This window comes from Vanacampus margaritifer, chromosome 4, assembly GCF_051991255.1.
Source record: "Vanacampus margaritifer isolate UIUO_Vmar chromosome 4, RoL_Vmar_1.0, whole genome shotgun sequence".
NCBI lineage: Eukaryota > Metazoa > Chordata > Actinopteri > Syngnathiformes > Syngnathidae > Vanacampus > Vanacampus margaritifer.
Window position 1 is genome coordinate 21,093,330 of NC_135435.1, and position 23,918 is coordinate 21,117,247.

A 23,918-nucleotide genomic window follows, 5' to 3' on the forward strand; every position below is an offset into this window, starting at 1 on the left:
AATTGAAAACCTATAATTCACTGTGATTTATAAATTAATAGTGTCATAATAAGTAGATCATAATGAATAAATAAATGTTTCAAATAATAAATAAATAGATAAATAGATAATACTATAATCTTTCAAAAATCAACCAAAGCTGAGATTAACTTTTTAGAATTAATGTCAAACAAATAAGGCAATTTAATAGCCTACCTCGTAATTGATTGCTTTATAATAAATACATTCATATCTTTCAAAATAGAATAAAAATAATCCCTTCAAACTCAGGCAGTACTGTGTTTGTCAAAACTGGGTTTACTATAGTCTATATCAAATCACAGGTGCGGAAAGAAAACTTTTAAAAGTGCGTCTAATTAGGTCATTGTTATCATCATGTTCCTTCATGTTGTTGCATGGAAGGTGTTCGAAATAGGGCTGGACGTGGAGGTGCCGCAAGAAGAGAGGGAGGAGGTGACGGGCTGCTTGACTGACACCCATCGGCCATGTATGGTCACACAAGTGGTCAAATGTCTCCAAGGAGCGAATCGGTGAAGACTTTCGCAAAAAAATAGGGCTCCTGCCCTGGCAAGCAGCTGCAGTCGTATCCAAAAAGGTATTGGGTGTCCAGTGACCCGCCTGTCCGAAAAGACATATTTGATTGACTACAACCGAGGCGAGCTCGCACTCCAGCTTGGCGTTCAGTGTGGTTCAGACGCTCCGACCCGAGCCCCTCACCTGTCATCTTTTGTTTATTGTTTTTTAATCCATAGCGCAAATCACCACCACTTAAGCAACCATGGATGCCATTAAGAAGAAGATGCAGATGCTCAAGCTCGACAAGGAGAACGCCTTGGACAGAGCTGAGCAGGCCGAGTCGGACAAGAAAGCGGCAGAGGACAGGAGCAAACAGGTTGGCATCCACATTTGCTGTGCGCTTTTACGCACAAGTGTGCATGTCCACTGCTATAATATGTAGAATACTAATGAATATTAGCAATGGGAACCAATAATAACACTCTTAAAGATGCTAACCATAAGTTGTTTTTGTTTTTAAATCACATAGCCTACTCAGCTTTATTGGTCAATTATGTCCAACCACTGAAGGAATTTTTCTCTGGTAGCTGGAGTCACTCTTAAAAAGTCACCATAACAAAATATCCATAAATATGTATTTTGTATATTTGAATCCCAATGATAAATCTGTGTGTCCTAGCTTGAAGATGACCTGTTAGCACTGCAGAAGAAGCTGAAGTCAACAGAGGATGAGTTGGACAAATACTCTGAAGCCCTGAAGGATGCCCAGGAAAAACTGGAGCTGGCTGAGAAGAAAGCCACAGACGTGAGTTCAGGCCTCAGTCGTGTAACCTTGAAATGACCTCCCTCTCAACCGCCCACCCTAAATTAATGGCTATAAAATGCAATAATCGAGTGAAAACACCTGTGGGTAGAAGTTTATATTTAGTGTGTCCTCTATATGGTAAGGTCACTGCTTACCTACATTCAAGGCAGTGGCACCAAACCGAGTACCGGTGTAGTGTTACACCAGAGTGTTTTTACATGTGTGTTTGACTCATGTGAACCTTGACAGATATGTGCTTGTTCCAGTTGGCACGGGCCGTCTCCATTATGTCCACACTTATAATTAAATCACCAGTTTCTGGCTGTGTATACATTAAACAGTCTAGTTCGAAAACGACCACTTTTTTTTTTTACATTATGCTTTGTTTATTTCAAGGGCCAACTAGTAAAAGTGATTGAAAGATATTTGTAATTCAGATACTATCTTGTAAATAACACTTGACGTAAAATAAATAAATGAATCAATCAATCAATAAAAAAATGAGGTTGTGTGTGAGCTGGAGTCTCTCTCAACAGACAAGAGGCGGGGCACATCCAGTATTGGTCACCAGCCAATCGCAGGGCACATTTAGACAAACAACCATTTAGACAAACATTCACATATACTGTACAAACAATTTAAAGTGTCTGATCAACCACACAAATTGTTGAAAATTCAAATTTTGAAATGTATTTAGAATTTTATGTATCTGTATTTTTCTTAGTCTCAGTATAACAATGTGTAAGGAAGGTCCAGGTTACTCAGTCAGTTTATTCGTTTGTTAGCTTGCTCATCAGACAGTTAAGTAGGAAAATAAACAAGCAGTTACTGTTGTTAGTTAGCTGGTTAGTTAGTTAGTTCGTATATTTTTTGTAAGCAAAATATGTAGTTATTAAAGCATGGATGATCAGTCAGTCAGTCAGTCAATTAGGTACTAAGTCAGATTGTTTGTAAATAAAATATGTCGTTACAAAATTAGGAAATTTCTCCAGAACTAAGTGAGAGAGTGATATGTGGGTCAGTTAGTCAGTAACAGTTAGTAGGAAATCACGGTCAGTTATTTACTCAATTAGCGAATAAGGGTTCATTAGTCAGTCAGTCACTCACTCAGCTAACTACTTAGTAATAAAATATTTAGTTTGTGAATCAGTTGAGTAGGAAGTTAGTCAGTTGTTTACTTAGTGTGTGATTTTGTTAGTTAGTCAGTTATTTACTTAGTAAGTTTAATTTGTCACGTAATCAGTTGGTCAGTCTGTCACTTACTGTTAGTCAATTAAAGTAAAAAAAATATTACAGCAACAACAATAACAATAATAATAATTATTATTATACTAATAATCATATTATTTATAAAAAATTTTTTTTTAAGTATGCTCTGTAATAATATTTTTAAGTGCTAATGTAACTTCACTGTTTACACAGTTTTTGGATGAGCTCAATTTTCCAGTAGGGGGTGTCGTCTTTAATCGTTCCTTAATTGGGTCTAATTTTCAAAGATTTTATGAATGACAATATTTTTGTAAAAATAAATAAATAAATAAAATAATGATAATAGGTCAACACACCCAACTACGTGAAAAGCAACAGTGTATATATTTTAATTTAGTTGATGCTTTAAATAATTTCCGTGCGAGGCGAGTCACTTCCGGGTTCGATGGCACGTCCCAATCCTCATCAGGACTTGATTAAAGTGCGGTGGGGGCAGGGATCAAACGCGCCGCATCTCGCCTTGTGTCCGACGGCGGCGCCTTTTAGTGGAGGCCAACGAGAACCACTCTAGCTTAGCCGGAACGAAAGCAACGCCAGTCCGGGCACAATCATGGCCGGTGGAAGCTCTTTGGAGGCGGTAAAGAAGAAAATCAAGTCGCTACAAGAGCAGGCGGATGCGGCGGAGGACCGGGCTGCCTTACTCCAGCGGGAACTCAACCTTGAGAGGAGCGCGAGGGAAGCAGTAAGCCGACGCTAATGATTTAAGGCAATTAGTGTTGAGGCTGCCGACGGCATTAAGCGTAAATCTGGTCAAAAAGCGTGGCGGAAAGGCCCAGACAGCAGCAATTTATGCTCATGTGTTGTATTTATACACGTCGGTTGCTGTAGCTCGTTGAGAGCCCCCTGCCAACCATTAGCGTAAAAACGCCCTGTGACGATTTCGCTAGCTTGACGACAGGTTCCTCCTTGTGATAAACCCCACGAGCAACATGGAGCACCCCGCAAGTAGCCTAAAGCAGCCATGTTTACATGACTTTGAGATTTCATGCAGTCACAGTATTTAAATTATTCAACCCAAGCGGTGCTAAATGTATCCACTGTCCCCACTCCCGTCCGTCCTTTCTGCATCCCTCACCACGCCCAAGATTTGTTTGGATGCTGCAAATTCCCATGAGAAGTTTTTTTATTTTATTTGGAAGTCCTCCTCCAAACCAGCGCTTATACAAACACACCTTGCTGACTTGTATTGTGCCCTTCCCAGGCTGAGGGTGATGTCGCCTCCCTGAACAGGCGCATCCAGCTGGTGGAGGAGGAGTTGGACCGTGCCCAGGAGCGTCTGGCCACGGCACTGACTAAGCTGGAGGAGGCTGAGAAGGCTGCTGATGAGAGCGAGAGGTGGGTCCACCTTACAAAGCCAGCCAACACTATTTTGCACCATTTAATAGCCACATGGCTTTATAGTCGGCGACTGTCAGATGTGATGACAGAAAATACAAAAATAATGATTCTTCTTTTGAACTAGCTTCTATTTGCCTCATTTTAGTTAGTTGTTGACAAAGGTTGTAGGAGGACCACTCCCAAGCATCTGTCTCAGTGATGCCACTTCTGGCCACATGTTGCAATGCAGCATTGAGTACATAACAAGGGTGGGAAACCTTTTTTCAGTCACCCAGTGACATTAAGCAGGGTGGGACAACAGTCAGGAATGTTTTTTTTCTTTCTTTTTATCTTTTTCTTCCTGACTGTCCATCTTTTTTGCAGTTGTTTTTTATTCTTGCACCCTCGTTTTATCCATCCTTCGCTAAAACCTACTTTTGTTCCTTCTTTGTTGTTCTCACCTTCCCACTTTAATTTCTGACCTCTTTCCTGCCTTCCTGCTTCTGAAACGTTTACACTTAAAGTTGTATTAACATTTTCGCCCCAGAATCCTTTCCTTCCTGACCTTTTCTCGTTTCCCGAAGAGTTGCATTTTATTTTTACATCCTTACTTCATCCCTCAAACGTACTTTTGTTCGTACCTTCTCTCATTGTTTCCAGCCTTCCTTATTCCCCTTCCTTCCCCGTCGCTGCTTTTTATTATGTCTCCTTCTTTCACTTACTTATAACTACTTTTTTGACTTCCCTCCTTTGGCACCTACCTGTCCAGTACCATTTTACAAGTCAGTTTGTTCTTGACTTAAATTATTTCCCCCAAAAAGTTGATTACAAAAAAAAAAAATCCAACTCCTTGTGGTGCTTCCTGTATAATGTTTTATAGAAATGCACAGCAGGCTAAATGACATGCTCATGTGCGATGTAGGGTCTCCTCACCAAAATTTATAGACCCTTTCATACTTGAAAAGGCAAATATACCGTATGTATTCGGGGTGTGCCAAAAAATTGATTCTCATTTAGTACGAATCAGAATCGATTTTAAATGTCCCCAAATCGATTTTATTTAAATTGTTATACTGTCTTTCCTTTGTTTGTGTGTGTGCCTTTATTGGGAGCGCTGTTCATGTTGTACCCGATTTTGGCCACTTAGGGGCAGTGTGGTTTCACGCGGTCGGATACACTGTTAAGTTGTAGCCTCATTAGAGAGTAGAGGGAAAAAGTCACGATCAAGTCATTCCAATAAAAGTTGTTTTTTTTGCAGCGTGGAGGCGTTCGTTTGAGTGATTAAAAGTGCCGCGAGTAGCGCGCTAATTAGCATTAGCGAGTCAGACTGGAGTAGATCATTACGATTCCTTGAACATCTATAAATTGAAGCAAAAATCATTGTCGATCAAATCATTTTGAATCAAAAATAGTTCTTAATTGAAAATCGATTCTGAATCAAAGCACACCCAAAAATCGGAATCGAATTGTGAGACATTCGAAGATTCCCACCCCTAGTATGTATATAGTATTTACAATTGTCCTGATGCATTTTGAGGTATTTATACACCGTCATGCGCGCTGTTACCATACTGTCTTTCTATTTGACTGTTTCATGTTGATAGCCGAGAATTGTTTTTCATACAAATATTAGGGAAAAAAATATGTTGGGGAAAAAAATCCCAGAGGAAACGCTGATGACATTTTATCAGCGTTTGTGGGTGCTTTATAACGGTTCCTCTGAGGGTTTTTGTAGAATTGCATGGCAGGCTGGATCATCTGCTCACCCCTGATTTTTAGCCTCTTCCACATAGGCTGAAGTGTTCATGCCACAAAATCGAACGTGGTCGCCTTGGCTTTTGCGCCACAATATAGTTGAATTTGTGTCTCTTTTTTCTTTTTCTTTTTTTTTTTTTTTTACTTCCCTTTGAAATAACCAAATTGCCAACTGTATTCCCACAGAGGCATGAAAGTTATTGAGAACAGGGCGATGAAGGATGAGGAGAAGATGGAGCTGCAGGAGATCCAGCTGAAGGAGGCCAAGCACATCGCTGAGGAGGCTGACCGCAAATACGAGGAGGCGAGTTTCCCAGCTGGAGGGCGTCTGAAAGACCTTCACATATACTAACTCATGTTTCGCGTTTGACTTCAGGTGGCTCGTAAGCTTGTGATCATTGAGAGTGATTTGGAACGTACAGAGGAGCGCGCTGAACTGTCTGAGAGGTAGGAACCTCACACGCGAAAATACTAGTTTTATGGACACAGTGTTAGTTCGTGACTACCGACAATAAAACACCACAGCAAATGTTCCGAGCTTGAAGAAGAGCTGAAGACCGTGCAGAACAACCTGAAGTCTCTGGAGGCTCAGGCAGAGAAAGTAAGGCAGCAGAAGAGAAGAATGAAACAACATGATATCATTTAAGCTGTTTGCAGTGTTCTGAGACTTTTTTTCTTTTTTTCTTTTTACAGTACTCGCAGAAGGAAGACAAATACGAGGAGGAGATCAAGGTTCTCACAGACAAGCTGAAGGAGGTAAGGAGGCTCAGATTTGATTTGGTTATCATATTAACCCCAGGAAATTGTTGAAGAAAATAAATTGAGGAACTTTTTAATCTATTAAATAATGCTTATTTCCAGAGGTGGCAAATCCAGGTCCAGAAAGTAAAAACCCTGCCACAGTGTGGCTTTAACTATTATTGCCAGCTAGCTCCCTAGCAGGTAAACGAGCACCATGGAAGTTAGCTAGGGAGCTAGCTAGCTAGCTAGCACCTGGGGCTAAAGCCAAACTGTGGCAGGGTTTTTACTTTCTGGACCGGGATTTGCCACCTCTGCTTATTTCTAATGATATATGAGAGTAATATTTTGTGATATTTTAATAACTTTCTCCGTATATCATGGCTGTATAGTGAAGGAGCTATATTATACAGTCTACATATTCATTTCAGATGAGTTACCAAATATGCTTCCTTGCCCTGTAGTGTAGGGCTCGAATATCACCAGTTTTGAATAAAAGTTGCTCAATTTCAACATCGAGGGTGCTCATGTGTCCGTCTATTTCCTTAACTCCTCGCAGGCTGAGACCCGTGCCGAGTTTGCTGAGAGATCAGTCGCCAAGCTTGAGAAGACCATCGATGACTTGGAGGGTATGAATCTATTTATTTAAAATCTTATCAGGGATTTGAAGAACCCAAATCTGGGTCTTAGGAATGATTCTTTGAAACATAATCCAGTGTCAGATGATTGACGCGGGCGTCGCGGTTTTCAACGCTTTATCGCCAGCGAAAAAGGTTGATACGGCCGTGCTGTTATTCGCATTGGCAACGGTGACATGTCGCCTGTGTATGGCATTCCGATCCGCTGGCTGTTCAAGGCCGGCAGGTGTCGACCCGGACGCTTTCTCTGTGACTCTTCCGGAATCTGTCACTACCTCTGCAGCTGTTGCGTTTCTATTACCGTCTTGCTCCCTTCCATGGTTTTCTTCATTTGTCTTTTTATTTGCCTCTGTTTGCTGATTTCATTTCATTTTCCTTCCCTTTCTTTGTTTTTGTCTCAATCCGACCCACCACCTTGGTAATAATTCCCCCACCGTAGATGAGCTGTATGCCCAGAAACTGAAGTACAAGGCCATCAGCGAGGAGCTGGACCACGCCCTCAACGACATGACTTCAATGTAATTCAACATGATGCTCGTGTGTGCTGTGTGCCTCCTTTTTAGTAGTCCATCCACACACAGCCTTGATCACTCTAACATAAAATAGCTCCTCCTTGTGGCTTGTCTGGGTTTTGCTAACCGATTCTCTCTAGATGTGTTTTGTCGAGAAAAGTGTAGGTGCATCTCAAAAGATTTGGATGTGGACAACTTCATTTAATTCAGTAGTTCAGTTCAAAAAGTGAGGATATTACAAAAGAAAAAACAACCTAAATGAGTTTACATATAGAGATTCGGAATGTTTAAATGTATTGAGATGCACCTTTACGTCCATTAACTGCATCTACTAATACGTTCGTGTGCAATGTAGTTTTTAGACGAGAATCTCAAAGTGCAACCGTTTCCCTTCTTCATGCCTGCTTCCAATTTCTCCATTCTTCATTCTGCCTTTTTTCATTTTCTGTTTCTTCTTTTCTCCTACAGCTAAATGTGTACATCTCAAGCCATACGCTGGTTCGTCATCATCTCTGTCTTCTGTCCTCTGTACTGCCCTTCTATGGCACTTTCTGTACACGTTGGGCCACCGCTGCTGCCGCCACCATCATCCATCTCTCATGCACACCTTTCACGCCGTTTTACTTTGCTGTAAAATAAAACTTGTTCCATCTGTGTCAGCCCTTTCCCCTTTTTTCTCCTGCAATCATCATGTTCGTTTTTGTTTGTTTTGTTTTAATTTATTTTCTTGAGTGGCTTTTGAATAAATTCCAAAGCTCCTCTCCCATTCGCTGCTCCCCGTTTTTGTGTGGGAGGACTATTATTTGAATTGGTGTTTTGTTGGGCTCTAAGCAGTGGAGTCTTTAAAAGGAACACACAACTCAACGTTCCTTTTCCGTCATTTTTTGAGGCGGTGTGTATGAACATTTAAGTGTTCAATGTTATCTGATTCCCTGAAAAAAGATTTAAGCCGATTTAAGTATCAAAATAATGACATACCATGGCCTGCCTGCATGCTGCCATATTGGACATTTTTGTCTTCACTGTGACATATTGAATGCGTAAACACGGCACTGTAAATTTTTGTCTTGTTTCCTGGTCTATTGTGCTATAAAAAAAATGTCTATGTCATCAAGTATTGGCATAATTTAAATGGCACCTCCTAACCATCTCAGGTTTCATATTCTTCCTTCAATAAAGGAGAAGAAAACAAAATTCGTTGTGAAAGTGGTGTACACTCGGTTCATTTTGGTGCCATATATGCGAAAATTGTGACTGATTGTCCCCAAAATGTATGAGTGCATGCATGCTAATAATAGTCTGAAAATATTAGAACAAAACTCTCAATATTTTGGATAATATTAACGTCGGTAGCATTATGATGCATTAAGTGGCAACGCTTCCGTCCTGTGTCTTAATCATAATTTAAATACGATTATGATGATCAAAGACAGCTTTGTATATACCTGTAGATGTATAACGAGTGTCAAGCTGGAGTCTAAATGCTAGTCAGCTGTATATAACCTCTTGCTCCTATTTTTATTGTTCTCCATTTGTTGTGACTGTTCCTTGTTATAGAATAAGCGTCACAAAACCATAAAATCCTAAAAGTTTTGTGAAACTATGACATATGAGTAGTTCCCTCGACAAATTTGTCTGATATCCGAATTGTACAATCGCAATGAGTGTTGGACTTTAGCGGTTCCGCTTAATCTCAAACTTTAACCCACAGATGAACACGAGATATTTTGTCACAATGAAAAACATTTCCCAGGTGTCTTTTACTGAAAACTCTGAAATAATTCTGCCAAAATACACAAAGGAAAGAAAATTAAAGCATACTTAACATGACTTGGGGTTGAATTTTGGGCTTGCTATAAAGCAAAAGACCACTTAGTGTTGCTAACTTTGGCGCTATATTTAGCATTTTTTTTATGACCTGACTAGTGACAATAAAAAAAAGACACTGAGCAAAAAGACTTGCAACTAACTAGTACTTTTGCGATGTTTCTTGATCATTTGTGAGACTTTGACACTCTCTCCAGAGCTTTCTTTCACCCTTTGTATCCAAACTACTAATAAATGGCGCATAGCCACCACTGGCTAATTTCACCATCACCATCATCCAATCATGGGCAGAAAAACTCTCTTTGGGAGTACTTTTGTAAATTGGCCTCACTATTGCGCAATGGTACGTATGACAGACGTGAAGAATGGCTCACAACATTCACTCACATTTATAAAAATAGGCAGGTAGCTTAGGATTCATTTAGTTGTTAGATTTCACATGTGAAAGGTGGTCAGGCACTCGATAACTAAATATTTGCTGCTGCCTATCCAGCTAAATTGTGACTAAACTCCTTATGTCTTCACCAGGGTGTTGTGGTCTAAAACACTGTTCTCTTTTTTTTCATAGAGAAATTAGCTTATTACTTGTCCCTATGTCCAAAGAAAATATATTGGACATAAGGACTGCTTTAATTGTTTTTATGGCCAACAGAAGCCTATGTTGACTGGTTCAAAAGGACCAAAAGTTGATGCTAGAAACTACTAACAAACCTCTGCTGTCTTATTTTTGTCTTCTGCTACTAACCTACCTTCTGTTTCCTCTCTCTCTCTCTCTCACACACCTGCCTTCCGACTGTCAAGACCACCTTTACAAGCAGCTTGAGAAAAACCGTCTTCTCACCAACGAGCTACGGGTAGCCTTAAACGAGGCGTGAGGCCGTCTCCTTTGCATTTACCTTCTTCACAAATGTCCTCATACTTTGATGCAAAGTGCATATTCAAACGGCCCTGGTGCACAGCTCCAATCGATGGGTGCTTTTAATCGGCAGGAGAAAAAAAAAACTAAACTAATTTTGGACTCTTATTGTCACTATGCATGCTTCATGTTGACCTTTTTGTAGAAGGTCAAACTAACTGGAAAATTATCAATGCGTCTATTATTCATTTTTCCTCAGTTAATGTCAGGGCTGTGGCACATTCGTTCATTAGGATCTGTATTAGTACTTGGCATAAATAAACTGATAATGTTGTGGTTGCTTCAAGTTTTAGAGTAATATGGGCCTAGACTATGCAAGAAAAATGGCCACAACAGAAAGTCAAAGCTATTGATTAGTTGCTCGTGCTCTATGAACCCAGTTGCCTCTCAGTACATTAAAGTTGTTGTTCCAATCTAACCCAGCAGGAGTCAGTGCAGTGCGTTCCAAACTGTTTCCTGCTTGTCAGCAAATTAACTCATTCATTCCCAGCCATTTTCACTGCTATGAAAACATGGAACCTTCCAAAGAAGAAGAAGAAAAGATTAGTCTCTTCTTTCATCAGGAAAAAAGTATATTTCTATCTGTTTCTGTTTTTTTGCAGCAAAAAGTTCATCATTATTCTCAAATCTGTTTTAAACTTTCGGGGGAAACGGCTTGTTTGCAACATGGCCCTCGATCTCTTATACTCTACTGCCACCTGCTGGCCGTTTTTGTAATAACTAACATTGTTTCAACTGTTCTCTGCAGTTCAGAGGCTGCATCAAAGCCTTCTGTATGCTCAAGCATGGGGAAAAACCCCATAAATGTTTTAAATACGTCTTTGGGACACTGGTTATATTTAAAATAGAACATATTTATATGTTTTTGGGAGCAAATTAGTTAAAAAGCCTATGCTTAGGCTGACTGTAGACAAGGAATTTCAGTGTGGACCTCGCTCTCCTTGTGTGCCTTGATCTATGCTGAAAACTCACTGGTGCATGACGCGTAACTTTACCCTTTTTTATTTTGGGAAATCTAGTCGTACTTCCGAGTCAAATGTTCGAAATTACTGTAGCTACTTGATTAGACTTCGAAATAAGTCCGCTAACTTGAAATGGTGTCACAAACGGGTTTGATTCGAAAAGTGGACGATGCACTTTAGTTTAGTCAGTGCGCATAAATTCAATTTACTTTTGAGACGCTGCTCTGATTTACTTCACTGCAGTTTATATATACATGAGACTGCGTACTCGGTGCCATACTGGTTTTCATTAGTTTTATATTTATGTTTTAGAAATATGTTTACATACCAAATATTTCCGAAGGTCATGAATGACTGCGTTAGCATAGGTTAGTGATAGTCCATTGTGTTCTGACAGGAACATAAGTCTGTCATAAACTGAGGAGCTTTTAAAGGCTGTTTGTTTTCGTCATCTTTCTGTCTAAAGGCCTTTTCACACTGCATTTGGTTTTCTCGGTGAGCAAGGACCACAGCGTCCCAATGCAAGCTTGCCCATATTTGGACACGCTTGGGTAGCAGACTACTAGGAAGTAAAGGCCTTTTCATACTGCACTTAATACGCGGTATGCCATCGACGTACTCATTAAGTGTTACGAGGTCTCTAGGAGAGAGCCATGCGGCGACGTGCAAATGCCCTCAATTTTGAAAAATGTTCAATTTGAAAGTGGCCCACTGGTTTCTCTATTGTCCCTAGCCTTCTGCCAGCCCTTCTCTCATTTTGTGCACCTTCTGACATCACTGCAAAGCCCCTCTTGAATTAAACATTTTTCAATTTTACTCCACATTGCGCATCGCAATATGGCGATCTGTCCTCAAGTGCAGTGTGAAAAGGCCTTTATTATGGCTACACACAATTATCCTTGATTTTGGACTTTTTTTTTTTGTCAATGGTCAAAATGTAAATGATAAAATGGTAAGTAATCCCCATTAAAATGTGGAAGGAATTGTTGGTACATTTCATGCAAAAAAAAAACAAATGACTCAGCACTCTAACCAAAAAAGTCTACCTGTTGTCTCTGGTATTCTCAAGTGTTTTTTTTTTTTGTTTTTTTTAAATCAAGTGTGAGTCTTCTTATAAGGCAAATTGGTCCCTCAATAGTAGCCTTTAACAGACTTTAAGGGATCTTTTAAAGGGAAATCTTTGTGAAGCCGAGACTTATTCTCCTACTGACTGACTGTAAATGGTATGGTCGACAAATGAAACTGTCCACTGTGTTAAATGTATTAAGTCCATTCATGCAGTCGTGATCACAGCCCTGCCTATAACTGAAATCCAAAATATAAACTTCAAAACTGTCCCTACTTATTGAATACTAACTCCTGCAGTTTACACTTGCCACATTTTCTACAAGTGTGTACACTATAATCCTGACTAGAGCTTCCTGTTTGTGTTTGCAATGTTGTTTGAACGGCTCTTAACGCTGCCATGCTATATTAACAGATAAACTTGCTCGGGCTCAAGAAGAGGAAGTGAGCATAAAGCAGTTGCTGGATCAGACTCTAATGGAGATCTGTAACATTTGACTACCAACATCGTGACTGGCTCTGGCACAACATGGCTGCCATAAACGCAACACACGTTTGTGTCTCCTCAGACCTCATTAAGAAACCAGCCACTGTAGATGAGCTCTGTAACTGTACAGCATTAACTGTATGTGTTGATTTGTTGAGAAAATAAGCACTTTTTTTTCAGGGAGATACACGTCACATGGTCATCAGTTATAATCACGTTATGAAACCTTTTATGGAATACTTTTGTATTTGCCTTTTTGCCCCCCCCCCCTTAAAGAATTAATCGATTACCTTGTTTTTTCCCCACTTAGTATTAACACAGTTCCTTGAATGTACACACTCAAAATGTTTGCACACTGAACTCACTTTTTTTGTTTCATTGTTTATGTTTCTCTGTCATACCAAATTTATGATCCTTGAGATGTTAAGATCATAAATAAATTGTTAAATCAAGTATATTGCTTCATTTGTGGCTTTATTTCAAGGGTTAATGTGTTCCTGTGCACATTTCACTCAAGCAAACCATATTGTGCACTGTATGTACTGACAGCCAAGCCTAATTAAGTATTTTTCCTACTTTCTGATCAAAGTCGGCAAAAGCCTTCCATTTACTCTAAAGTGGTTGGGGTAGATGAATTTTAAACCTGTACGATATTTATAATATGAGCTGTTGAATTGTCTCTCCCAAGTTGACAAATGATGAGCAGATGTTTGCAACTAAATTGTGTTACCAGACAAGATAATAGTTAACTATAATCACTTCTTCTACTACACTTCGTACATACGCCTGTACATTACATTATGAATATTGCTGCTAATAGAAACTCTAGATTTGCTCTTCATTGCATCAACTGTAGGCCTATAGGCCTATACGTTGCTGTGCAACTCTTACAATAAAGTATGAAATATGAATGTATGACTAATTAAACTATGCAAAGCTTTTTGTGAGCCCTCTGTTAAAAGTGCTAACAATTTCAAATGTTATTACTACTAGTACTACTATTTTGTCTTAGTACTTTTTTTTTACCACTACTCTCTGTACTACTACTTACTGGCACTATGCTGTCTTAGCTACTATTACTACTTCTAAAAAATAAATGCTCAAACTGCTTTCCATACCGCATTAATAATTTATTGCAATATTTTAATCATTTACGTGATTTGCTGTGTTAAAATTCCTCCTGGCCGATAGTGGCAGTGTTGTCTACTGACGTTCCTCGTAATAGTTCCGGGTCAAATGTGAAATTACGTAGCAAGGCAGCGTTGTTGAGCAAAATCCACGATTTTGTGAGAGAAAATGGACGATAATCCCGGTTTCGACATACCTACATCGGATAACAAAGCTACATACGTACTGAGCAACGTTGTGGAGGTCGTCGAACGAATTCTTACTTTCGTGCCGACCAAATCTTTGCTACGAATCGCAAGGTAACATTATTTTTTTTGCCCAAGAAGCAAACTCGTCAGGCGCTCAACATGGCTGTTTAGGGGAAGTGAATATAGTGTTATACTTTAACTTGAAACATTTTCATATTAATATTGCTGGCGTCAATTTAAACGAAGTTGTGTTTCTTTTAAACAGCCAGTTGTCAGCAGCGCCAATGATTTCCCTCGCTTAATGCTAACAGAATGTTTGTGTGGTTTGCTTTCAAAGTGTGTGCAGGCTATGGAGCAACTGTGCCCGACGAGTACTGAGAACTCAGCAGAAACTGACATGGGTGTCGGCTTGTGGACCGTCCACCACGGAGGTTCATGCCCTTTACAACGCCCTGGCTGAGGAGGTGGAGGTAATGACATACTATAGACCAGTGGTTCGCAACCCTTTTTTTTTTTTCAAGTACCCCCTAACCAGCGCAAAGAATTTCTGATTGAAGAATTCTATTTGTATTTATGTGGTCTCTTGAACTATTTAGAAATAAAAAGATGTAATTTAAAAATGACTTAATTATGAATAATGAGTTCTGCAAAAAAAAAAATATTATCAAAATAAAGTGTTACCTTTTGGGATCATAGTAAAGCTCTGTTCTCAAAAAGAATTAACAGAAATTGAAATAAAGTTTTCAAGTGATTGACAGGTGATTCATTCTAGGTGGCATATGACAATTTGGGTCAAACCATTCTGGTATGGGGGAAGATGCTGGGTTTTTAGGACACTGAAATTGAATAGCCTACTGAATATGAAATGAATTATATGTATTTATTAGGGGTGTGGCCCAAAAAAATTGTTTCTCATAATAATCGCGATTCTCATTTAGTACAATTCAGAATCGATTTTAAATGCCCCAAAATCGATTTTATATAATTATTTTATACTGTCTTCCCTTTGTTTGTGTGTGCCTTTATTGGGAGAGCTGTTCATGTTGTACCTAATTTGGCCACTGAGGGGCAGTGTGGTTCCACGTGGTCTGATACACTGTTAAGTTGTAGCCAAATTAGAGAGTGGAAGGAAAAAGTCACGATCAAGTTATTCCAATAAAAGTATTTTTTTTTCAGCGTGGAGCCATTCTTTTGAGTGATAAGTGCCGCGAGTAGAGCACTAATTAGCATTAGCAAGTCAGACTGGAGTAGATCATTACGATTCCTTGAACATCTATAAATTGAAGCAAAAAATCATTGTCAATCAAATAATTCTGAACCAAATAGCCCCGACCGAAAATCGATTCTGAATCAAATCGCACACCCAGAAATCGGAATCGAATCGTGAGACATTCAAAGATTGCCACCCCTAGAATTTATATATTTTTAGGAATATTAACGTGTACTTTTAAAAATATATATTTTTAAAAAGGCATAAAATACACAGAAAGAAGAGTTCTAATGAGACATGTTTTTATTAAACTGAACGAGAGTTCTTTTAACAGTAGCCCTTAACTTTGTATTTACAGAAAGTGTTTCTCCTGCCCAAAACGGTCCTAGCGATGATGGACTGCGATGCCTTCAAGCTTACACGTCACTGCTACAGACAGAAAAAATGTTTGTATTTAATGATACAACAATGCTGTTTTGTTGCATGCTTGATAACTGATCCAGCTATAAGCAATTTGTTTTTTCCAAAGCAAAGAGGAGCCGCCACAGTCCAGTTGAGGAGCTCATTCAGGTCTTCCCGAAAAATTGTGACGTCATGGGCATTACTACACCGGGAATTGTCTGTAAGTTTAATTCCTCTTGTTCTAGAGATACCAATCCTTCCACTTTCTATTAAGTTTAGCCAGCTAGCAGCATGGTCACTTGTTGCCAGGCAGAGATTGTAGGACACCATCTTTTGTGACCCTGCATTATTCATATAAAACTTTTAGAACTAGACTTAAAACTTGAGCAACCTAGCATGCATGGTCACGTGATGCTTGGCAGTCCGTCATAACAAAAACATTACCAGCTAGCAAGCATGGTCACTTGTTATGAGGAAAAAAATTGTTAGGTATCATTTCTGCCCTTGAATTATTCATATAAAAAGTATACAAGTGAGCAGGCATGGTCACTTATCGCTAGGCAGATTTATTTGGACAATCATTTGTGCCCCTGTGAACTTACTAATAACTACAATAAAAAGTCAGCCAGTTAGCAGGTATAGTCACTTGTTGCTAGGCAGATTATTTGTTTGGCACTGTCTTTTGAGCCCACACCTTATTTGTATCAACAACAATAGCTAAAAGAAAAAATTCACTTGTTATTAGGCAAAATTTGTTACACACCATTATTTGTGTCCCCTCATTATTTAGGTAGATCTTAATTAATCCATTATTGATATAAAACGTCACAACTAAAATAAAACATGAGCAACCTTGGAGGCACGGTCATTTGTCGCTAGGCATTTTTTGAAGGGCATTATCATCTGTGTCCCTAGACTGTTGATACAAAACTTTGCGACTAAAATAATAATAATAATAAAAAAAAAAATAGATAATCTGTTGCTAGGCAGAGATTTTTGGGTGCTATTATTTGTGCCCCCAAACTCACACCATCTATGGGATTTATTTGGCAAGTGCGGGCAAGCAGGTTCTCCAAACAGCAGAGACAACGCCACAAATTCCACGCTGGAATAAGTCACGCCACCTTGCAGGCAACTTGAGGAGAGGGATCGCCCGCTTTCCCGCAGACGCCTCGGCATTAATCCACACCAGCGGTGCCGAGTTAGGAGGGCTGGCACCTCCCTGCCTTCTTCCGGCCCCCCGCCCCCTCCCCTGATAGATGGCCTCGTCTGCGGCACCCCACGCTCGCCATTTCTCCACATAATCACAACCCTGCGGAGAAGCGACTCTCCATCAGGCGGGCTCTCCTTGGCGCGGGGATGATGGCTTGTCAGGCTGCCGTCGTCGATCAGGCCTAATGGCGGCCCCGGCTGTTTGCCATAACACTCATTTATTGGTGATATTGCTGCTTGGGGGAGGGGTCAACACGGGGTCGCCGTGGCTCTAATTCAATTGGAGGAAATCTGTGATTGCATTATGTATGGCATTGTATGAAAGCTGGGATGACATGTAATAGGTTTCCTTATAGCCTGAAGTACAAGTTATTTATGCATGTTGGTTATGGACTGCAGGCCATTGAAAAATGATCCACGGAGTGGAGCGTTTGGGAGAAATGAGACATCCGTGTGTGAAATGTTTTCTGTAATGTACACTTTCTTGAGCACATCAGCAAAATAGCTCTGAGTGATTTTTGTGCAAGAGTTCCTTATGTGACTAGTGAGTATCAGGCCTTTGCTGTAGATAATTTATAGTACCTGAAGATGAGTTGATTTGCGTATGCCGAGTGCAGATGCAAGATATTTTGACATTATTTGACTGTGCACAACGAGCTCCTGCTCCAATGTGATCATCAGGGATGAGAAGAGTTGGCATGTTTCAGTGAATTGAAAATGAATTCAACGTGACGTCTGCCGGGTGCCGTTTTTTTTTGGAGACCAATGATTTGAGGTGCCAACGTTGTGAAATTCGAATAATTTACAATCATTTGTATAATCTTTTCTTTAACATGCAGAATGTCCGTCACCATCATGCGTTTATATATTTTGTGTGTGTTTGCAGTAACCCCCAGCGGCTGTCGCCCCAGGCCTCCGGAGGAGCATCAGGAAGGAGAGGCCGGCTTTGCCATCATGCTCCCAAGCATGGAGGGCATCCACATCAGGCCTTTTCACTTCTGCCAGAAGTCCCTCTCCCCAAGCGCTCTGAAAGAAGCAGGTGAGTCTCACAGGCCACCGTGTAGCAGTCAGGGTTGGGAGGGTTACTTTTAAAATGTAATCCGTTACAGTTACAAGTTACCTGCTAAAAAATGTAGTTAGTAACGTAATCCAAGTACCATAATATTAAAGTAATGTAATGGAATTTCTTTTGGATTACTCCAATATTGAGTATGCTCAAGATGGATGGATGGATAGATAGATAGATAGATAGATAGATAGATAGATAGATAGATAGATAGATAGATAGTCATCCAATGAGGATGACGATGTGTGACAACTACAAAATTAACTTTTATCCCAGTCACAAGTTTAGCCGTGTATATGTTGTGCATGAGGTTTAAATAGTGAGTTGGTGGGAGGTAGATTTGTTTGGAAGGTGCAACTCGCATTATAGTTGTAGGCTAGCGGACTAGCTAGCAAAAAGCTACAGCGCGTAGCATGCCGCAACTTTCGCTCCGAGTAAATTCCAGTGGCTACCGGTCGCTGTTTTCTCCTCCCGTCCGTGAAGCTTTTTGAAACTGCCCGCGTGTGGAGGACACGACTAGTCAGTTTGTTCGTCCCCACCTCCCCGACATGTAGCAACGGTCCCACTCGCGCAGGCGTGCACGCGCGCTCTGTCTCCCTCTCTTTGTCTCTCTCTCTCCCTCTCTCGCCCTCGCTCTTTCACACTCTCGCTCATCGTAGAAATTGTAATCCCTCAAAGTGATCCCCATTTTTAATAAATGTACCTGTAATCCGATTACATGTTTTTTCCTGTAACTGTAACGGAATACAGTTAAAAAAAAAAAAAAAAAAAAAAGTAATCTGATTACGTAACGGCGGTACATGTATTCCGTTACTCCCCAAGCCTGGTAGCAGTATAGATAACAAACACAAAACTAAAATGATGTTTTTGCGTTAACAATACACATGCACATTTTTACTACAGTACAGTAAGTAGAGATCCTGTTCCTTCACGGTTGTTTTAAGCTTTAACCTCCGCTGACTGCTGCAAAAGTGTAAATGTCTCCTGAAGTGTATTGAATTTTGTTAATGGGCTTGTGCCAATAGGACTTATCGACAACCCAGAGTTGAGAGTGGTGCTCCTGTTTGTCTATGAGGCGTATAAATCTGGAGGAGCGCGTTTCCTGGGCCAAATCCTGGAGCCTCTGGCCAAGAGCAAAGCGCTAATCGCAGGGGGACTTGTAGAAAGTGTCTTTCCCACCAGGCTCTGGTAAGAAACAACAAGCAGGTGTTGGTACGTGCACTGTTTTCTCATGTAGTGGCAAAGGGCGTTTAGTTACTCAATAGAAAGCATCAGGCATTTCGTAGAGGGGAGGTCTTTAATTATATAATGCATTTTTGTACTACACTCAACAAAATATAAACACAACACTTTTGTTTTTGACCCGTTTTTTATGAGATGAACCCAAAAATCTAAACCTTCTTCCGCATAGATAATATCATAATTTCTCTCAAATATTGTTCATACCAGTGTAAATCTGTGATAGTAAGCACTTCTCCTTTGCCGAGGTAATCCCACCTCACAGGTGTGCCAGTGGTTTTCTGAGGCACCAGACTACCCCCCCCCCCCCCCCCCCATAAAACAAAACTGAGCCTTTCAGAGTGGCCTTTTATTGTGGGCAGTCTAAGGCACACCTGTACGCTAATCATGACATCTAATCAGCATCTTGATATGGTGGGATGGATTATCTCGGCAAAGGAAATGTGCTCATTTACCAGATTTACACTGGTTTGTGAACAATATTTGAGAGAAATGGTGATATTGTGTATGTGGAAGATAAAATACTCATAAAATACGGGAGCAAAAACAAAAGTGTTACATTTATATTTTTGTTGAGTACACTATTGTATTTCTTTAAAGGCCAAACCAGAAGTTATTTACCTGCATTCCACTATAGACTGAAGCAGTGTAGATGCTATTGAGGCTCTTGCAGGCAATGTGTGTTGTGGTAATTAAACACTATCAACTGCGACACGCTATGGTATCGGTCATCGTGAAGGTAATTACTACCACCTCGTCTAAGTGACGAGCATCACTTTCGCGTCGACTACAAAAATCTGGAGTCGTAAATGGGGTGCGTGACATCTATTATCACAGAAGCCACTGTGAAAGAAATCCAGTGTGCATATCACTACCAATTTTTTAAGTTGATGAACTCAAGCAAGAGTATTGTATGTTTCTGTCTTCGACAACATTCTCACCCTTTGTAGTTGCGGCCGGGGGGCATACGGCGTGGTGGGCCTGGCCCTGAGCGGCCCCAAAGTGCAGGGCGCCTCGGTGCTCCTGGAACAGGACGTCAGCAGCCCCAAAGCGGCCGAAGCAACCATCCGCAGGCTGAAAGCCGCCAAAATCCCTGAGAGGAACACCCTGGGCTTCATGTTCGCGTGCGTGGGTCGAGGCCAGAATTACTACAGTAACCAGAGCAACGTGGAGGCCGACGCCTTCCAAAAGGTCTTCCCTGGGGTTCCGCTGTTCGGGCTTTTCGGCAACGGCGAGATCGGTTGCGACCGCATCGTCAAAGATGACTACACGCTGTGCGACACAGACACAGACGGTCTGCAGCACGAGTACACCACAGTCATGACGCTGGTCCATCTGGGTTGATGGATAAAAACGAACATTTGAGCATCCCAAGTTTAGCTGGAACACAATGGAGTTGACCCTTCAGCTGTCATTTTAATGTCGCCCGTTGGGACTCCATTGCATCCCTATTAACAGTTACAATAGGATAACACTGATCATCTCTTACAGTATCCTAGCTGTGACGTAGCACTCTTGTAAAATGCGTGTAAATATTTCGCTTTTGGCAACATTACAGGCGGATTTTGGGCCAACTTACAGGTTTTTTTTTTTTTTTTTGCTTAAAAGAAAAACCTGGGCTATTAAGAGTTTTTGATCTAGCAAAGGCACTTTTTTTTAAATTCCTGTATGAGATGTCACTTTCCTTTCACCAAACCAGTGCAGTGCAAACACACCTGCCCATTACATTCATAGAAATGTGTGTACAGGCATCCTGAAAAGCTTTGTCTTGAGAAAAAGAGCCAACTGTGTACCTGGCTCTCAACCTTTTTTATTTCAATCCAAAGGCATATACTGTATATGATGGGCTTCTTCCATAACAAACTCATTCAAGCATTCCTTAAATGGACTGGAAACAAAAAAAAGAACCTTACCCCGACTCTTAGACGAATTCGGATGCAGAATTGTCTCGAGAAATACAAAAAAACAAAAAAAAAACACGTGTCAAAATAATGTTCACAAGAGGCAACATCGTTCACTGTTCAATTTTAAGGACAGCTCTACCTGGCACAGTATTTCATGTTTGTTTTTCTTAAGTGGCGATTGGAGAAGGACAAAATAGTAGGCGTAAATCATGCCCTGATTGTCAAATGTTTTGGTACTGCCAGAGTGTAAAAAGCACAACAATACTCTCCAAAGTTCGACAAACTTCCTGTCTTGAGTGGTGACTTTTTGCCGTGGTCTTTTATGTGGTAAAGGTGCAATTTCCACAATTATCTATGTTGCATTGTTGCGTAAGATGTTAATAGCTGCTGCTGTCTTGTTTGTTCAGAGTTCAAATATTTTTGCTTAAGAATACTGTAACAATACTATTTCTCTCCACCTCATATTTCCATTAGGTAACTGTTGAGATCTAGTACAAGAGCTATAACAGATTGAGAGCCCGGCATGCAATTCTAAAACAAATAAAACAGGCAAACTTTATAAAAAGCCCAAATATGTTAAGCCCACAAATGCTCATAATATGTCAAGCTCTTGTATTGACTCCCAACAGATGGCCAATGAGTACAACTTCCTTGGAAGGAAATGTGCTGTATTTTTCCCCCTCTGTAAGGCAGGTGCACTTTTCTACACGATGTGCCAAAATCAGCTGTTTAAATCTGCCCTCAAATAAATTAAGACCTGAAACAAAATGAATCGTGAGGCGTCTACGTGCTTGTGTCTTTCAGCTCCCGCGCTGTGTAACGAGCGTGTAACATGGTCAGCATCCATTGATTGATGTGCGCGCTAACCATCGGCTGGCTAATCCCGATGAGTGACAAACGCTTAAGCCAATTGCCGCGAAGACAAACCCTCTACTCACATAGTATCTTTATTTTTGGAAACCATAAAAAACGCTCTTGACAACCGAGAGGGGCGACCTAGCGGGCGTAAAGCTAATAAAAACATTCGTGGCTCTCGACAATCGTGAGGGAAGCTCGTTGCATGCTTGGCGAGCCCTCGTCCATCTTTTTTTTTTTTTTTTTTAAACGTCGTGACGAGAGCGATGCAAATGTCACACGAATCATCGGTGAATATCTTTATTATGCCGTTGGGGTGAGAATTCGCCCACATTGCTACCGTGGAAGGAAGCCGGATACCCGTTTCAGCAACCCGGACAGCTCCTCGTTCTTGCTCCCTCCTCCTTCTCCGCGGGACTCCCGCTGAGCTCGCCAGGGGAAGCCCTCCGCCGATCCGCGGCGTCATCTCATGGCTCCGGTGGTGGTGATGGTGGTACCGAACCGGGCTGCAGCTACTACTACGATGCCGGGCCACGAAGCGTGCCGCGTTTGAGGTTCACCCGGGGAGAGCTTTCACTCTTCGGCCATGTGAGTCCCACTCAGGTAAAGTAGCTCTTTTTACTCCCACAATATCCACTTTTATCAGTTTTGTAGCGCATGGTTTAAAAAAAAAAAAGAGAAAAGGCGACATTTCCAACCAACGCGCTCACATACTCAACCAGGAAGTGATGAAGAGTCGTCAAAAGTTTTGACACAAAATGTCGGCGCCGTTTAAATATTATACTATACCGTTTAAATGTTATACTTTTAGTTGATTAGCCCCCCCAACAGAGCTTAATAACACGTCTCTAAGAATTGACTCACAATTGTGTATTAAAACCAAAATAATTTGGACATGATTAGAGAGCTATTAATTTAATGTGTGTTTAATATTCTCATAGCTCTCATTGTTTACAATGCCAATAAAAAACACAATTGTCTTGGTGTTATATGCTTTTGTATGGGAATTAACCAAATAAACAACTTTATATCTGTTAACGTTTATTTATTATGTATATTTGCATTTATATGTAATCAAATAATGGAAAAACAGTTAGAGATGATTCAGTGCAACTCTATACCACTGCAAACTAGAACCACAATACTTTTGGACCTAAATACTTTTTTTTTTAATATAGAAAAACTCAAATACCACAAAGCCATAAAATTTAATGACTACCCCAGTGACATTGTCTGCCAATCAAAATTGAACATGATCTTTATAAGAACTAAATATGCTTCTTATACTGGCTCTCATTAGGTCATGCAAGTGTTGCTAATGTTGAGACTGGTGAGCACGAAAACCATCACTTCTTGACGGACAAAGCTGCTCATTTGCCACAATATGATATGCAGCTTGGCACTATAACACCATGAATGTTGGCAATGTAGCCTAAGGCTAAACTAATCCATCACGTAGGGTTTATTGCCTCATACTGCCATACTACACTGTTTACTTAAAAAAAATTAAAAAAAATTGTTACTTATCCCTCTCAGTGTATTCTGCCCAACAGGTTCAACATGAAAGCAGCATATACGTGGTGAATTACAGCACAAGAACAGAAGGACGGGCGAGTGGGAAAAGCGGCAATAAGAAGTACACATCTCTCCTCCCTCTCTCCAGACGACATGGCTAACGCTGGGTACGTTTATGCACACCACAAACACATGCAGTTTAGTATTAAGATTGTCACTTTTTCATCAAGTGAGAAGCCTCATTTTGTTCTTAGTTCTAATTTGTACATGCTCCTATCCCCCCCCCCCCACTTGCAAACAATGACAACATTTGTTTAAGACTGTTGTTCTCTTCTGTTTCATAAGGAATTTTGCCCACAGTAATGAGTTAGGATAGGCAGAAAAATCAATTG

General features: G+C 40.5%; 3 protein-coding genes and 1 long non-coding RNA gene across 6 annotated transcripts in view; all 4 read left to right on the top strand.

Annotated features, from left to right (window-relative positions):
- The first annotated feature begins 510 nt into the window (after positions 1-510).
- On the top strand, positions 511-1,357 carry LOC144050335 (uncharacterized). The gene is made up of 3 exons (XR_013293831.1): positions 511-595; positions 753-892; positions 1,196-1,357. It is a non-coding gene; the product is annotated as an uncharacterized LOC144050335 (long non-coding RNA).
- A 1,628-nt stretch (positions 1,358-2,985) lies between these two features.
- Positions 2,986-13,260, top strand: LOC144050244 (uncharacterized). Of its 3 annotated transcripts, XM_077563344.1 has the most exons (9): positions 2,986-3,272; positions 3,792-3,925; positions 5,849-5,966; positions 6,039-6,109; positions 6,188-6,263; positions 6,356-6,418; positions 6,960-7,029; positions 7,478-7,556; positions 8,019-8,209. In XM_077563344.1, exons 1-9 carry the CDS (start codon positions 3,141-3,143, stop codon positions 8,020-8,022), a joined length of 747 nt encoding a protein of 248 aa, XP_077419470.1. In that variant the 5' UTR covers positions 2,986-3,140; the 3' UTR covers positions 8,023-8,209. The 3 variants fall into 3 exon arrangements, with proteins under 3 accessions (XP_077419470.1, XP_077419471.1, XP_077419469.1); XM_077563345.1 differs by lacking the exons at positions 7,478-7,556; positions 8,019-8,209 and adding an exon at positions 10,179-12,271; XM_077563343.1 differs by lacking the exons at positions 7,478-7,556; positions 8,019-8,209 and adding an exon at positions 12,736-13,260 and having other exon boundaries at positions 2,988-3,272.
- Positions 13,261-14,016: 756 nt separating this feature from the next.
- On the top strand, positions 14,017-21,928 carry fbxo22 (F-box protein 22). The gene is made up of 7 exons (XM_077564739.1): positions 14,017-14,234; positions 14,461-14,593; positions 15,692-15,779; positions 15,863-15,955; positions 17,834-17,986; positions 19,039-19,201; positions 20,203-21,928. The coding sequence occupies exons 1-7, from the start codon at positions 14,104-14,106 to the stop codon at positions 20,594-20,596; spliced, it is 1,155 nt and encodes a 384-aa protein (XP_077420865.1). The 5' UTR covers positions 14,017-14,103; the 3' UTR covers positions 20,597-21,928.
- A 213-nt stretch (positions 21,929-22,141) lies between these two features.
- The window catches only part of LOC144050977 (transmembrane protein 266-like), a 47,553-nt gene continuing 45,776 nt past the window's right edge, over positions 22,142-23,918 (top strand). Inside the window, exons 1-2 of the mRNA XM_077564691.1 lie at positions 22,142-22,614; positions 23,565-23,693. Of these exons, the coding sequence (XP_077420817.1) occupies positions 23,680-23,693 (14 nt within the window). The 5' untranslated portion in view covers positions 22,142-22,614; positions 23,565-23,679. The remainder of the gene's footprint in view (positions 22,615-23,564; positions 23,694-23,918) is intronic.

Excerpts from the sequence above, each read along its gene's own strand:
- LOC144050244 (XM_077563344.1), top strand. The coding sequence starts at position 3,141 with ATGGCCGGTGGAAGCTCTTTGGAGGCGGTAAAGAAGAAAATCAAGTCG. Across the intron at positions 5,967-6,038 it reads CTGACCGCAAATACGAGGAG|GTGGCTCGTAAGCTTGTGAT; the intron begins GCGAGTTTCCCA and ends GTTTGACTTCAG. Across the intron at positions 6,264-6,355 it reads TGGAGGCTCAGGCAGAGAAA|TACTCGCAGAAGGAAGACAA; the intron begins GTAAGGCAGCAG and ends TTCTTTTTACAG.
- fbxo22 (XM_077564739.1), top strand. The coding sequence starts at position 14,104 with ATGGACGATAATCCCGGTTTCGACATACCTACATCGGATAACAAAGCT. Across the intron at positions 15,956-17,833 it reads TACTACACCGGGAATTGTCT|TAACCCCCAGCGGCTGTCGC; the intron begins GTAAGTTTAATT and ends GTGTGTTTGCAG. Across the intron at positions 17,987-19,038 it reads AAGCGCTCTGAAAGAAGCAG|GACTTATCGACAACCCAGAG; the intron begins GTGAGTCTCACA and ends TTGTGCCAATAG.